This window comes from Centroberyx gerrardi, chromosome 19 (assembly GCF_048128805.1).
Source record: "Centroberyx gerrardi isolate f3 chromosome 19, fCenGer3.hap1.cur.20231027, whole genome shotgun sequence".
Lineage (NCBI taxonomy): Eukaryota > Metazoa > Chordata > Actinopteri > Beryciformes > Berycidae > Centroberyx > Centroberyx gerrardi.
In genome coordinates, this window is record NC_136015.1 from 18,439,045 (window position 1) to 18,455,901 (window position 16,857).

General features: G+C 42.0%; 1 protein-coding gene across 1 annotated transcript; it reads left to right on the forward strand.

Moving 5' to 3' along the window:
* Positions 1-10,091: 10,091 nt before the first annotated feature.
* Positions 10,092-15,468, forward strand: slc30a8 (solute carrier family 30 member 8). The gene is made up of 8 exons (XM_078290413.1): positions 10,092-10,125; positions 10,611-10,757; positions 11,291-11,444; positions 11,601-11,638; positions 12,476-12,588; positions 13,951-14,056; positions 14,424-14,558; positions 15,323-15,468. The coding sequence occupies exons 1-8, from the start codon at positions 10,107-10,109 to the stop codon at positions 15,466-15,468; spliced, it is 858 nt and encodes a 285-aa protein (XP_078146539.1). The 5' UTR covers positions 10,092-10,106.
* Positions 15,469-16,857: the final 1,389 nt, after the last annotated feature.

The window sequence follows — 16,857 nt, forward strand, 5'->3', positions numbered from 1 at the left end:
AGATCTGCGCTAAAGAAATCTGTTTTAAATGTTTTGTTTCTTTACTAGGTCGAGAAACATTATGAGTGGAAAGAAGAAATAAGGAAATTCAGCAAATTTTGTCACATTGATTCTATTTGATATTGAAATGTTTTGTGATAAAATGTATTCAAATAAATAAAACGTGCACAATTATCGTTTTCATGTCTTTATTGTGGTGGCATACTGTACCACTGCAGTACAGTACCTGTTTCAAATGCAATGGATGTTCATGGATGGTTAATAAATACATCCGTCTCTCTCTCACACACACACACACACACAAGATCCCAAACAACTGTAGCTTATTCAATTCACAAATATGTTCCGCTTATCAGTAATCTAACCATAGTTATCTGTTAAAACATGAGTTTACATTGTGGTTCACTGTGCTAACAAGATATCAACTCAGCTCTCCTAGTACTCAGTCAAACATTGAACAGGGAAGAAGGCAGATCAAAAACAAGTAGTAGAAATGACGAGTATGCTTGACCACTGCATGTGCATAATAAAGTTGCTTGCAGTGAACTTGAGGCTCTCCTGCTGCTGTATTGAATCTATTTTTCTGTAAACAGTTACAGTCAAAAAAGGTCAGTGAGTTTTCTTCAGATACACAGGAACCCTGGGTGTAACTGGCAGTTCATTATTATTATATAAACACAGAAATTTATAACTCAAAATGTATACAGTATTAGGAAATCAGCTCATCGGATTTTTTGCAATGGTGGTGAATGTGCTTACAGTGGTGACATTCACGTTTGAGCACCTTTTCATATCTACACAGAGAAAAAAGCTTTCTCTTTCTCTATTTCTCACACACACACACACACGCACATACTCACACACAATACTACACAAAGGCAACAATGGTTGCCTTTAGGTCAGCTTATAATACAGGACATATGCTATCCACTGTCACACAACTTACATGCTATCTTGAAGTTATAGCAGCCTATAACCACGTTATACCTTTGTAATGAAAATACAAGTGATGATGGATCAACTGTCTGGTAATGAAGGCATTAGAGTAACGTTTTTTTTGTGTGAGGATGTAAATGGAAATACTTTTAACTGTAATATTCCCACTGAGATTGTGTAATTGGTGTGAGTATAACCAACTAATTACTCAGTGCATTATCAATCATAGTACATCACTGCCTCTGTTTACATGCTGAATCTCTCCTCAACTCCACCCATCCCCTCCTCTTCCTTCACTCTGAAGAAGTGACAGAGGTGGAAATTTAGGGGGGGGGGGGAATCATGAGTTTATTTATCTTGGCTCTCCTCCTTCTATTCTCTTTGTTTAGGGTTCGCGGAGGATGCGAGAGTTGAGGAGGGACTTTAAAGGTTTTAATTTGGCGTCCTCAAGGCACGGAGCTTCTCCTGCTGAACGCCCTCTTGGCTAAAACCCCCGAGACGAGGGGCGGAGGCATCGTCAGGCAGGAGGCGGAAAAGCCCACCTCCCCCGAGCTGGAGTAGACACTGCCACTTCCTCGCTCGCTCTCAGAGTCCCAGCAGCTGCCCTCCTCTTCCTCCTCCTCCTCCTCCTCTTCCTCCTCCTCTTCCTCCTCCTCCTCCTCCTCTTCCTCCTCCTCTGACAACTCCTGCTTGAGCTCCTGGATGCCAGAGTGAAGCTCCATCAGCTGCCGGATCAGAGCCTGGTCCTGGGAACGCATCTCCATCTGCACACATAGGACACATATCAGTTTATTTACTCATTTACATCAATCTAGATAGACAGACAGACAGACAGACACATAATGCAGGAAACAAAAGTGATCCAGATAAAAGTGAACTTCACAGAGTTCCACGTCTTATTCCAAACAGCCTCCTTGATCAAGCTGAGAGGGTTCATGTCCTCAGTGTGAAACAACATGCGCCGTTCCAGCCATTTCATTTGAACGCTGCCTTCTTTCAGATGCAAATGCCTTTTCTGTCGTTCTCTTTCTTCCCTTTTTATGAGAGGCTGTCTAATTGCCCGCATTGTAAAATAGAATATTCAGAATTCCATCAACGTCAGAGTCCAAGTTTGTCCCAAGGAGTGAGGAATGTCCCAAACAAAAAACCCCTCTTGGTCAATCTGCATTTCTTTTCTCTGTTAATTACAGCACCGGGCTGAGACTGGGCTCTGGCTGAAAGATGCTGGTTTTTCGCCGCCTTTGTCAACACATGGAGGAATGAGAGAAGAAACGTGAACTTTCCTTTGAGGAAAGGTGGAGATGTGGGCTTAGTGGGGGTCCAGCTCCCCACCCGCAACCCCCCGCCCTTTCCAGATAATGTGCTGGACAGTGTGTGAGTTTGTGTGTGCATTTGTGGATGTGTGTGTGACTATGGCCTTTACTTGGCTGTTCCAGTGTGAACTATCCTGACCAAGCAGTCTAAATCACGGGGCTTTGTGCGGATCACACAACACACCAACCAACTTCGTCTTCCTTTAGAAGGTCCTGTTTTCTTCCTCTATGGGAATCAATGCATACAGGCCCTTGGGACTTGTTTGGAAGTGATGGTGGCAATTGATAGAGGTTGCCTCTAATTGTGCTGGATTGCAGCCCCAGCACAAATGTACTGTGAACGCTAGACACAGGAGCTGGATCTATGCCGCTTTCGCACAAGTGACACAAACCATCTCATCTCCAAAGGGCATTGCTCATTGGTCAATGTGAAGTGGAAGTAATTGGGTCTCTGAGTTGGAGGGCGTCCTTTGGGTCTGCCTCTGGAAAATAAGAACTATACAACGGTCTTACTTTCAGCACTGTCTGGGTGATCAATGGTCATTTTAGTTCTTCAAGTAGAGAATATATATTTGTGTATTCATCATAAAAATGTAACTCCATGCCGATGAGGATATGGGTGTACTATTTATAAACCCATGTAAATAGGTTGTTTCTATCATCTCCCTTGCTGTCTAACAGCCAAAGTCCATTTGACAGGTTTATGGTGAGATGTCGCTGTCTCACTTACTAATTTGTTGAAATTACATTTTCCAGAACCACTGTTTAGTTTAGCTCTAACTGCCTCACATTAAGATGAGTAGAGATGAGCATAGGTAGAGCGTTTCACAGCTATTCCACAGCCTTCTATGTCAGAGGGATGTTGTTAAACCTGCCTGAAGGCCTCTGTCTTTACTGGGTGTTTTGACGCCTGGTTTCTCCTGCTCTGTGTGCTCAGGACTCTTGGTTACCATGACGAGCTGTCTGGGTGAATGCTCTAAATGCCAAGTGATATATTAAGCAGTGACAATGAGTCTTACACAGTTGCTCACACACACACAAACATGCACACACACACACACGGCCTCTTTAACTGGAGAGGACTGTTTAGAGAGGGTGACATTGTAACAACATGACCTACACGCATCTCACGAACAAAAAGGCAATAACTGCCGCCTCCCACACAATGGTATCCTGAATGACCTGGGAGGTCATTTTGTTGGGGTAACAAATGGCTTGACCTTAGGCCTAATGGCCAATAAAAATGTTTCTATTCTCACTGGAATCCTACTGTGGTCAGAGGACCACACAGAGGGCTTTACAGCTCAGGTATACTGTCATTCTTTAGCTAGGGAGCAATTTTAATACTTGATCTCTATGCCAAAACCCCTGGAAAATGGATGTGATTCCTTGGTTAATCATGTTAATTCACCAAATCAATTCACTTTGGCTGGAAGATTGTACACAACACAGACAGGACCTTTTAAAAACTTGCAACTCTTAATCACTCTCAGTGTGCTCAGGGTCAGTGTGGAGCACTGCAAGGCATCATAAGCTCACAATGAATCAGCCACAGTGATATGGATTTATTTTAACATTTGAAAAGCAGACAGTGGGATGTCAGCAGAGCTCTAGTCTTACCAGTTCCCTGCGCAGCCAGGCCAGCGCACTCTCGATGTCCAGTTTGGATGGACCGCCTTCCCCGGCCCCACAGCCTTCCCTCAGGGGGTCGGCTCGGGTTCGAGGCTCCCTGCACACGCTCTGTCCTGCGGGCTTGCAGTCGTCAAAGGTGGCGGTCTTGCAGGAGAAGTCTCGCAGTCTGGTGAGGACCACTTCCATCATGATAGGTTTGGTTTCTTTAGGTCTTTCAGTGATGTCTTCAGATGGTTTCTCAAGAGTCCGACTGGGTTTTGTGCTAAACCCTCTCCTGTGTCCGATGTTTGTCTCGGCTGTAACACAGATACAGCGTTGTCTGTTCTCTCTTTCCCTTCTCTGTTTACTACTCCCTCTGTTATGAGTTCCCTGGCAGTTCTGCTCTGGGCTGCAAGAACCTATGAGGAACTCACTCTCTCTCTCTCTTTCATACACACTCTCTCTCTCTCCCCCCTGTCTCTCTCTCTCTCTCTTGCTTGCTCGCTCTTTCTGTCTGTCTCACACATTACCCCAGCTCCTTGGCATGGTGGACTGGCGTCATTGGAGTGCGAGTGTGACGGAGCAGGTCTGACGTCAGTGCATTGTCCAGATGCCTGACCCCGAGCTGTTTACCGCTTTTGGGGTCTTTTATCAGATACACACACACACACACACACACATACACACAAACAGTGATCAGTGGGACGGGGAGGAGGTGGGCAGTTGCCGGGGCGACTACAGTTGTGTGTCTTGAAAACACTTGGGCTCCCTATGCAATGGTCTTGGCTTGTTTGTCATGCCACAACTGTTAAAGAAGGACAGAGGATAGAGTGTATGCATGCATGTGCACAGACACATAGACACACACACACACACACACACACACACACACGCAGCTCTCATGGATCTGGTCCCAGGGTCAGGGTGTAAAGAACAGTGTGAACAGCCATGTGTAACTAACCCTTCTCGCGCCACTTTCCCCTCTCTCTGCAGCCCCTAGCAACGCACTGGGCCGTCTATTCAGACACGCAACGCTTTGGCAAACCAAAACACAGGCCCAGTTTCTAGATCCCACAGACAAGTAAGGACCGAAATAGCTTTGACGCATCGGAAGCTATTTTTAGAGTCAAATTGACTCTGCTTTTAGACCTCCTTAAACAAAACAAGTGTCACCACACTCAAAAGAGAATGAAAGGCCTTTGAGCCTGGCTGTGATCGTCCTGTCGCCTTGACGCTGCTCTGACTGGGACTGAGGAAGGATGACGGAAGTGGCAGGTTTCGATAATGCCACATGTCACTTTGTTAATGAATTATATGGTCAAAATCAGATAATTGACAACAGTTATCTATGTGAAATGGGCAATTTGTTTATATGTATATCTACTAACTTATTTTTTTATAAAATGTCATAAACTGTATGTGTGTGTGTGTGTGTTTATCAAGGTTCAAGGTTCTTTATTGTCATAAACACAACAAAACAGCGAGAAACAAATTATTACTATAAAATTCTTGAGCCTAGAGCTAGCCACAACAAAGTGAAAAAGTAAACAAAGTAAACAAATGCAGTACACTAGTGCAAAACTGTGTGTGTGTGTGTGTGTGTGTGTGTGTGTGTGTGTACACTGAGGCATCACAACTATTCCCAAGAATGGACTGCCACCACAATCTTCCTTTTTAATACATAATGCTCACTTTTTTGTTTCAAACTGATGTGTTTGACATTGCGTCTTTCTCAAAACTTGCATAGTTTGAATTTGCTCCCACTTTTCTTCTCTCCTGTGGATAGACAGTCAAGAGTCAGGTGTGCCAATCACCACAACACATCAGTTAGGCAAAATGGCAGTGGTGGCAGTCCATTCTTGAGAGTTGCTGTCTTCCTCATGTGGCAACACCAAGCATCACATTGTTGGTATATTAGTTACAGCCTAGTGCCAGGGTTCAAACTTCAAACTTGAGACCTACAGGCAGCCATTGCTCCAAAATCCCTGAATAAAGAGGCATTTTGCAAAGGAGCTCCCAAATACTCAGCTGGATAGATACATTTTCCCATAACTGCTAAATTAAATAAAAGTGATCATCATGGCAGTCTTAATTTTTCAGGTGACCCCTGGACCCCACGACTCCCCATTTGAAAACCACAAAGTTAATTCCCTTTTCTCCTGACATTTGACCAGACACACTTGTGGAAGATGATGAGATGTCGCCACCTTGTGGTACATTTTCAGAATGAAGTGTGACAGAAAACAAAACGATTGTACTTTTCATTCAAGGCTTCAGTGGGTTTTAGGACCATTAATCTTTCAGCAGACTTTTCTATAATTCTGATGCTTTAGAAACCAAAAAGTATAATTCCCTACTGGACAACCTGTATATCTAGCTCATCCATGCAAAAAAGTTGCCTGAAACTATGAAAAACTAGGCTACCCTATGTTAATGAAACCTGCGTGTTTTTGTTTTTTGTTTTTTTTAATAATGAATAAGGAGTTGTAATACGTTGCTGTATCTATAGTCCACATGATCAAATGTTATTGGCGTTCATGAATTCACAAGGAGACTGAAAATAAATGGAAGCAGACAGATATGGCTCTACTGTTTCTGGCAGACAAGAGCAGGTGTGAAAGTTTCCGAGCCGTAGCCTATGGAGGTAAAAAATCATTAGGAATTGCTGTTTTGGGCATAATAACATGAAATAATGACATAACAGATTGTTATTTAATTTGAAAAGAGGAGAATTAACTTTATTGGTCGAGTATGAACCTGCATAATGATAGGCTGCTGTCCTAGCTAATGCACAAAATGCCCAGGCTCACTCAATGCCACTGTGATTTCCTTTTTAATGATAGCCTATTTAACGAGCCTATTGCAGCAAGCAAAAAATCCATGCAGGCTATTAAACCACACTTGACTTGTTTGGAGCTTATTATTTGATAGAGTAATCAATGGCGCTAAATAGTCTCTATCGGTGACTTTCATTGCGTTCAGCCTTTCCTTTTAACTCTATAGTTAAATTATTATTGAGCTACTTAATTAATGTCGCAAAGGAACAGAGCGCACAGCACCGCCTAGTTCAAATAGTGTTTGATTTTATCGTCGCTGAGTGCCGACGGAGAAGAGGCGGGCGGGTCCCGGTAGGTTTTGGCTGGCTGGCACGCGACCCATGCGTTCACCCAATTAAACAATCACTAATCAGCAATCACTGTGGAAATCAATGCTGAGTTATAGTAAAGGCATTTTAATCTCTTTTGGTATCACTATAACCTTCCTACAATTAGACTTGTATTCACAGAGACTAGTTTTGTTGTGATATTTGTAAAGTAAAATGTCTTTTAGGATTAGGCTATTCTAGTGTTTTTCCCTGAGGATACAGGCTAAATCTCTAAATATGAGTCCCAGGCCGTTACTCTTTTCCCCTCATCACTCAGCTCCAAGGTGCTGCAAGCGGCCATGCATTTGATTTGCACACGGTGCAAACGGTGGTAGTCACAAGGCTTCAACAATAGTTTGGGCTGTTTGCACCCTGGGCTGGTCTGTGAGGATGTTCAGCGGCTGGTAATACACTTTCTGAGGAGAGATAACCCGAAGAAGCTAAAAACAGAAGAGAAAAGAAAAGTTGGCTAAACATAGACCTAGATGAGAAGCCTACTGTCCATTTAAAAAAAAAAAGAAACTTCTCCGAGTTACTTTTAAAAGATTCATTAGTTTATTTTAATTTGTTTTAGTTTTAGTTTGTATTTTTTTCGACTGTCAGGATTTTCTTTAAAATTAGATATTCTCCAAAAATTCAGTCATGTTCAAAAAGAATGATCCAGAAAGAGTTCACCTGGTGACCGAAACGAGGAACATGTACACCATTATGGGAAGGTAAAGTAAACTTTGACTTTTAATTGTTAACGCAAAACAGGTGAAGTTGTCATTTCTAGCCTACGTTGTTTGTGTTTCCAGTGTATCTGGGATAAGCTGTATTTTAATCAATTCAGCTTTGAGTGTTGTTGTTTTTTTCAGATTGCAGGATGGTTAAGCAGTTTTTTTTGTTTTAAAATCCAAATCCAAAGTTTAGGCTACACTGTGGATAGATAGGCTATAGATTTTTCTTTCAGTCATGGCGATCGTTTCTGTTGTGGGCAGTGTCTGCCTACGTTCCCTTGTTTGTTAACCACTGATTTTCCACACGGGTCTGGGTCCGGATCTCTGCTGGGATTAGCAGTGCGCAAATTTGGATTTTACATTCGGCTCTACTGTACTATGCCGGGTGCTTTACTGTTAATGAAGCAGATAGTTCCGGTCCTGAGTGCCGATTGGCTGAGTCGCGTTAGAAACCGTTGCAAAATACCTGATTAGTGCACACCTGTGACCGCAGAACCGTTGATTTGATTTGATTTGCACCACCCAAAAATCACGGCTCAAACCAAAGAGGTTCTATTGGTCGCCTAGCAACCACTTTGTTTAGCTAATGTTACTGCTTGGCACAAGGAGAACAGAAAAAGGATGCATAAGATTGATTGCGATCATTTACAGTTTTTTTTTTTTTTTTTTTTTTTTACATAATGGTGTCTTATAAAAACAGCAAGGTGAAAATGTAGATGTAGCAACAATAAATTTATGTGACCTCACAGATGCACCGCAAGGGTGTGATAAAGTCAAAAAATTTTCTTTCATGGTTTTTCAATTAGCCTTTTTACTTAACCTATTTCCCTAATGGAAAATAACATAACATAACATTACATAACATTACATACCACCATAACATTCCTATAACATTCATGCAGAGACTAATATAGTGTAGGCTATGTGGTGCTCAATGGTGGGTTTAAGGGTGACTTATAGTACTTGATGGTAAATATTTACTTCCTATTTCACTATTATATTCCTACAGGGACTGCTGCAATATTTGGACATACCCTGCTGAAAAAAACAGCCTAGACAATCAAGCTGTCAATGCTGCTGGCCAGTTTATACTGCTCATGCTCTGACCATCTAATGCTGGTTTAACTGGTGACTAGTGTAGTATATATTTTGGGTACCATTATGCTGGTCTTAACTGGTGACGGTCTTGTGATGGTGATTCGTGATGGTTTATGATGGACAGCACCTCAAGCTGGACTCAGCTGGTGCTTCTTGTTGGTCATGTGGACAACAGTCATCAGACAGCGGACCATTTCACTTTCTCTAACTGCTTCCCTTTTTAATCATTAGACCATCATGTCCATGGTCTGTACTGAATTCTAGTAAAGTTACATGTATTTAATTGCTACATCTGAGAAAAAAATCATCAACTAGACAATGGAATCTTGTATTGTATCTCTAATTTATTTCTAAATTCATTTCCATAATTATATTAAAAACAATACCAAAAAGAACCAAAACAAACAAAACAAAATAGCATCATTTTACCACAGTAATCAAATCATGGTTACCATACTTACTTACTGTAGTGCATAGTATCACACATCAACACATAAATCATGGTAGGCCTATACCATGGACCAGTCTATACCAAAGTTGTGAGTAGGCTACAGTAAGCAATCACATAACCAATCTGTAAACTGTAGTGCAATGATTTAGCGTTATCTTTAAAGCAGATAAATAGTACTTTCTATAATTCAATATTAACGATGTGCCATCACTTATCTATATTTTTAGAGTAATGATACACCAGTCATGAGTGACATGTCCACAGAAAACATCTGGTAACAGCAATAATAACTGAGGAAGTTTTGATTTGATCAACAGAGAACAGTAAAGTATTACAGAACAGAGAACATGGTCTAGAGAGTCTTGCAGAATGGAGGCTTACAGACTCTTGGATTTAACACAATTTATCTTGACAAATGAAAAGTGAAGCAGGATTAAAATCTTGTTTTCTTCTTCTCTAACATTATGTTAGATATCACAGGTTAGTGCCTTGACTCTGTGGCTTCTAGCTTGGGGAAAAGTGTTGCTCTCACTCACAAATGCTGATTATTTGATTTTAGTTGTAGAAAAGGATCACAGAGAAATTCCTCAACGACATGAGTCACTCCGAATTGTTGAAACACAGTATTAGGAAGTACATTTCTTCTTCTTAACTTGCATTTCTTCTGATTGTAATGATTAACCAGCGCGCACAACCAGGAGGCGTTGCAGAAAGACGGCACCGGCGGCATCAAGCATTGCCATGACAACAGCCATGCTCAGGAGGATCGTGAGCGAGAGAAGAAAGTTGCCAAGAAGAGGCTGCATGTGGTTTCTGTCGTCTGCTTGATTTTCATGGTCGGAGAGATCCTGGGTGAGTCACTGCCTCTTTTTCTCACTTTTCTCCCTTATTCTCTCCCCCTCTTTCTCTTTCTTTAACAGTAGATTTTCTATAACAAGATTACTGTACCGACATAAATCTGATGGCTCTTCAGTCTGTTATACCTGAAGATGGGCTGTTCAGAAGTTGATGCTTTGATCAGATATTCACACACCGAGTGTAGTCAGTGCTTTTACTTATCTGTTTACAATCATTAATCTCCATCTTGTACCACTCTTCTCTTTGTCACCTTTCCTCCCAATCCTGACCTTTCTCTTTTCTGGCTTTTCCGGACATCTCTCTTCTCTCCTCCTCCCTTTTCTCCATCCCCCCACTCTCTCCTTTCACTTCCCCTGCTTCTCTTATTTTTCCTAACACTCTCTCTGCCTTTACTTTCTCTTGGATCCTTCTCTGCTCTCCTCTTCCTTCTACTCTTCCTCTCTCTCTCTCTCTCTCTCACTCTCTCTCTCCTCCTGCAGGTGGGTATTTTGCGGGCAGCCTGGCGGTGATGACGGACGCTGCCCACCTGCTGGTGGACTTCACCAGCTTCATCATCAGCCTGTGCTCGCTTTGGCTCTCCTCCAGACCCGCCACACACAAGCTCAGCTACGGCTGGCACCGTGCAGGTAAGGCCTTGTTTGTATCAGGAGCTGCTGGCATTGCTGTTGTTGCATTTTAAAGCTGCACCAGGTGAGATTTGTCTTTAATATCCAGCCATGCTATCAGCCTAAATCAGAAAGTGGAGCTGCAACAGAGTAGAGCGATCCCCTCAAATTGAGACCCCATAGATTTGCCCAATTTCTCCAAATTAAATTCTGGTGTAAGGTATGGACACTGGTGGGAAATCTTCAACATGCAAAGTCGCGTGATGCAGCTTTAAGCAATGTGATTGAGCAGGTCGGGGTTAAGCGTCTTGCTCAAAGACACTTTGACAAGACACACAGCTATTGATGGACACATCTGCTGTACAAATTCAAACCTTTTAATCATGTGGTTTTGAGACATTCTCTTAAATTGTTTTGCCATCCTTTTTGTTGTCGTTGTCATTTTAATTATCACGCCATTCCATTTCTTGGAAAGCACGATTAAAATATTGTGTCTCGTTTCTCTTGCTTTCTCTGTCTCCCCCCCTCTCTCTCTCCATCTTTCCTCCCTGCAGAGATCCTGGGTGCGCTGCTGTCAGTGTTCACCATCTGGCTGGTAACTGGTGTGTTGGTTTACCTGGCCATAGAGCGCCTCATCGACGATGACTACACCATCGAGGGCACCGTCATGCTCATTACCTCTGGGTGCGCTGTGTTGGCCAACATTATGTGAGTAAAACAAGCAGACTAAACTTTCATCCTATTTACAGCTTTAATTGAAGGCCGGTGTGTGATAATACATTCCAAAAATGCCTCCCACCTCAGAATAAGTTTATTTCATAATTTGTACACTCTCCAAAAATGACTTGTCCCCTCTCTGAACAGCATGGCCCTCACCCTTCACCAGTCCGGTCACGGTCACAGCCACGGCGGGCTCAGTTCACATGGGCACAGCCACAAGGAGGAAAATGGATACTCCCACGTCTCAAACCACGCCCACTCCAATGATGACCATGGGGACGTGGAGAAAAAAGGGGCGGAGCACGGTATGTTGCCCGGGCTGAGGAGGTTCAGATGATTGTGAGCTGTCAAAACCTCCAGTCAGTCAAAATGATGAATAGTCAATTTTATAAGTCAGTATTTTCTAATAATCACTGTCATCTCAAATATGATTACCGTTGGCCTTTAAACATTGAAATATCTTCCATAGATTCTCTTCAAACATGCAGTATATTCAATGTTCATTTGAACCATGGAGAGACATATAGTCGTTTGGGCAGCAAGGGGCGTAGCGATTAGGGAGACTGTCATTCAACCAGAAAGCCTGGGTTCAATCCCCCATGATACCAAGCATCAGACCTGCCTAAGAGTCCTTGAGCAAGGCACTGAGTCCCTGTTCCACAGTATAACTGACTCTGACCCGTGGAGGGGGGGGGGGGGGCAGCAAAGAGATGAATTGGATAGGATCAATAGAGTATCAAAAGCATAAAGGGCTTTAAAATATTGTAAGACACAGTTATTCAAGTTCAAGTTTGTTTATTTATATAGCCCTTTATCACATGCATGTCTCAAAGAACTGTACAGAGAATGAGCCTAACTAGATCTAACTGATCAACAATCAACCACAGAACAGAATGATATAGGACACACAAAAGCACTTGTCTTCCAGCTATACTTTTTTCCATTATAATCCACAGTATAATAACTTTACAGCGTGCAGTCTCACTGAACCGCTGTGTCCTGTCATGTTTCTCTGACAGGAAGAAGGGCCCAGCAGGCCAATGCCAGTGTGCGAGCGGCCTTCGTCCACGTGGTGGGAGACCTTCTGCAGAGCCTCAGCGTGCTGGTCAGCGCCATCATCATCTTCTTCAAGGTTAGACGTCACTGTGTGTGTGTGTGAGGACATGTTAAGAAGCCTTAGAGAGTGAAAATTAGATCCACGAGGCGAGGTGAGGAGTAGAAAGTAGGTGTGAAATACAAAAAGACATTTGTGAAATGGGTTGAGAACGATTTAGACTGGCATAATTTGTCAGCGTTTTCTCCTGTTTAGTCAAAAAAATTGTCAAAATTAAGTTTATTTTTAGAATTGTCTTAATTGTCCAATAATCTTGTTCCTATTAAACAGCCTGTGTTATTGCAATAGAGTGAAACAAACAGTGCAGAGTATAGTGGGAGCAAAATTATCAAACGGGTTCCCCCAGATTATTTTAAAGAAGCTGGTCTCTAAAAGCTATTTGCATAGCTTTCCCGTCAAAACAATAAGTAGGACGGGATTTCACTGCATCAGTCCATGTCCACCAAGGGTCTGGTAGCAACTGATAATGGGTGGTAATGGGTTGAAGATGTAATAAAACCTGATATTGTAATAAATTCCTAACCCTAACCCTAACCCATGTAATAATGTCACATTATTACTGTAACTGGCCATTATTACTTATAAGGGGAGTAAATTGTCTGATGATGCAATAATAAAATTGCCTACTAATGTAATAACTTATTTCTTAATTAGACAGTGTTATTATTACATCATCATTTAAAAATATGACACCCTTTATGAAGTAATAATCCCCTCATATAATTAAGATTGACAGTTGATGTAATAATGTGATGTTATTATATTATCCAACAATTTATAACATTAACAGGTTTTATTAGATTTTTGACCCCTTTAGAGGGACATTTTACTGCATTTTGACAGGTTATTAAATGATCTGGCAGCTTACATCAGTTGCTACAGGATATTTTTTTGCTCTTTTGTTAAAACCTGAAATATTTTTTATGTTGTAGCGCTGTGTGTTCTCAGTGCTAACAACACACTAAGCTGTCAGGAAGATGCAGCAGCACGTTCTTTCTACTGAAAGCAGTCTTATGCTACACGCTGCTTTCCTCCTTGCTGTCTGGGCAATCAGTATTTCTGTGTTATGGTCTTTTATTATGAGAAATATTAAAACTGGACAGTTGTCACTTTCCTGTGTGCATTAATGTTTAGCAATTAGTGCCTTTCTTAAACTTAAATTAACAATGAAACAATGCTGAAAATCTGCGGTTATGTTGTACTTAGTATTGAGAAATATCAGCCTTAGAGAACGCACTGCACAGTCACACTCCCAATATCAAGACCAAAAACAATCCAATTATTTGATTACACAGGTGATAAGTGGCTTATAATACTGACTGACAGTCTTAGCTCTCAAGAATACTGGTATTGGAACCCTCCTCTGTCTGTTTCTTCCAGCCAGAGTATAAAATGGCCGACCCCATCTGTACCTTCCTGTTCTCCATATTTGTCTTGGGCACCACCGTCACTATCATGAGAGATATCCTCACTGTCCTGATGGAAGGTAAGGCAGCAGGCCCATATTTGTAAGTAGAGAGTGAGAAAAATAGATTTCTACAACGTTGTACATCTTGTGATACTCAACATAAAACATGATGTTACTGATCTGTTTGTAGTAACACGTTGACACAAGTTGTGTTGGCATGAGCATAAGATGTGTGGAAAAGTAACACAGGCTGCTTTGCCCCAAACTATGCTCACAGAGGTGTTGAAAATCACACTTTCTTCATCCTCAGCCCCACATTCACACCCCTGTACTTTCTCTCTCTCTGATTCACTTTCACACTCTCTCCTTACTCTCTGCCTCTCTCTCTCTCTCTCTCTCTCTCTCTCTCTCTCTCTCTCTCTCTCTCTTTCCTCCCCCTGTTCAGGCACTCCATCAGGGGTGAAGTACAGCGAGGTGCGGGATCGTCTGCTAGCGGTGAAGGGGGTGCAGGCGGTCCACAACCTTCACATCTGGGCCCTCACCATGAACCAGGCTGTGCTGTCGGCGCACGTAGCCATAGGTGAGAGGACCTTGCCACACACAATTCGGGCTGTTTTCTAAGGTCTGGGTGGTCACAAAGGACAAACCAAACTTAATTCTAAACATTTAATAGGGTTTTGTATAATGAAACAAAATCTATCTAGTGAAGTTATGACCTGCTATCTGCGCATATAACCTATAGGTAAGGGTCAATGGTTACACAAACTATTCACAAACAGTTTATATGATGTTTACCACAAATCAAGAATTTTTGACGGTACTTGTAACCATGGGTCATGGATGATTCAGATGTCCCACATAGAGTCAATGGCCATATAAACTCTGGATTTACAAAAAGATACAGTGATGCTTTGACTAACATTAATATAAATTTGCAAGGGCTTCTTTCACACTCGCCCCTGGCAGAACAGCGGCAGGGTCTTAAAGAGCCTTTTTGTCCAAATGATGTAACACAAACACAGATAACTCACTGTGACTTCAGCTAATATGATGAAATGATTCTGGGGCTTGTCCTGAGACTTCATCCATTTTTTTTTCTCCCAAAATGATTTACTGTACACCTGAAAACATGGACTTGGGAGTTAATAGGGGACTTTGAGACCTCAATGACTCTTGTTTCTGTCAGATTCACTGTCGTCATCTGACATCTTTTTTTCTCTTTTCTTCACTGGCATAAGCACTGAGTGCCGAAACGGTTCTTTAAGTTGCATAGATGCATAAATATAAAAGAGTGGGTGACTATCGTTCACTGCCGTTTCCTTTGCTTTCCTCTCTCCTTCACAGATGAGTCAGTGGATGCTCAGTCAGTCCTGAGGGAAATGACACAGGCCTGTTTCTCCTCCTACAACTTCCACTCCGTTACGATTCAGATGGAGAGACAGGCCGACCTCAAGCCCGGATGCACGCTGTGTGAAGACCCCAAGATATAGGAATCTGCCTTGGACTTTTCTTTCATCTGAGCCCCTCCAAAGAGTGGCCGGAGGCCCAGAGGAATGAGGCGAAGCTCCAAGACGATGCTTTATAGTTGCTGTGACCTATGGTGGTAACAGTCTTTGGTTGTTCTGCAGCACTGGTCATTGGACCCTTAGGTGGTTTGTTTTTCAGTGTGACAGTCACTCCACAGTCACATGACTGCCTTAGGGCCTCTGTGCTGACATGCCCAAAGAAGTGATTATTGAACTGATTATGGAATGTGTGTCTGAAAGGCAAGACAGCCGTTTCCTCTTAGATATTGGAAATACATATTTGGAGAAAACAGACCTTGGAACTGATTTTTAAGTGCTTTACCCTCTCCTCAAGCCCCCTTGTTAAGTGTTAACATGTCTACAACTTTGTATTAATGAGTTAGCTTGGCTTTTTAAGTGTTTATTTTAAATGGAGGTCACTATGCACTGTATAAAGCAAACATTCATCTTTTATGAGTCTATACATGCTGGATGATCAAGTGCTCTGAATGATTGCTAATTTATACTTCCATTCACTATCCTAATCACACATTTGAACCACTGTGTTTGTTTACTATTAGTTTACTGCTATTATTATACTGTCTGTATTAGTGTGTTACTGTATCAACCTCTGACACCGGATACAGACACACCCATTTGCACAGAGTTTGGGACATGTAAACACAGACAAATGAATATTTCTATACATGGACTGTTAAACCAGCAACTTGAGAAGTACTTTATGTGGATAGCATCAATTGTATTTGAATACATGATCAAGCTGTCTTGCCATGGCCTATGTACAGTTGTAAAGAACAGGTTCAATAAAATATTCCTTCTTTTTCAAATACTCTCTCTCTGTAATGGTCTTTGTTTTGACTCTGATGGTACAGTATCATAGAATCCATTGTGACAAAGTACTGTATCCATTTTAGCCCCTTACTGTCCACGCCGGCTCCTCTGACGAATAAGGGTTGCCGGGCAACAGGCTCACAAAGGATCCATTGTCTTGGGGCGCACGTTTATCCCCGTTAACAGTTTCCTCACCCTCTCCTTGACCTTGAGCTGCAGTCTGCTGTAGCTGTGTGATCTCAGTGTACCTGGGCGGCCATTTTGGGGTACCAAGGGCCCCCTACATGTTACTGACACTGTAGTATCTACTGCTCTTTCTAGTTTGACCTTCTACCCTGCTCTTTCCTGGAGTGAGAGCCATATTGGTGTCTTGAGCCACAGCAGTATGGTCAAGGGAATCATCAATAACATGACATGCTGTCTGCTAGTGTATTGTTGAAATGTTTTAACTTGAGAAAATCAGTCAATTTAAGGCAGAAGGGAATACAAAGCTTTTAAATTCATTCCTACTATATCAAGATT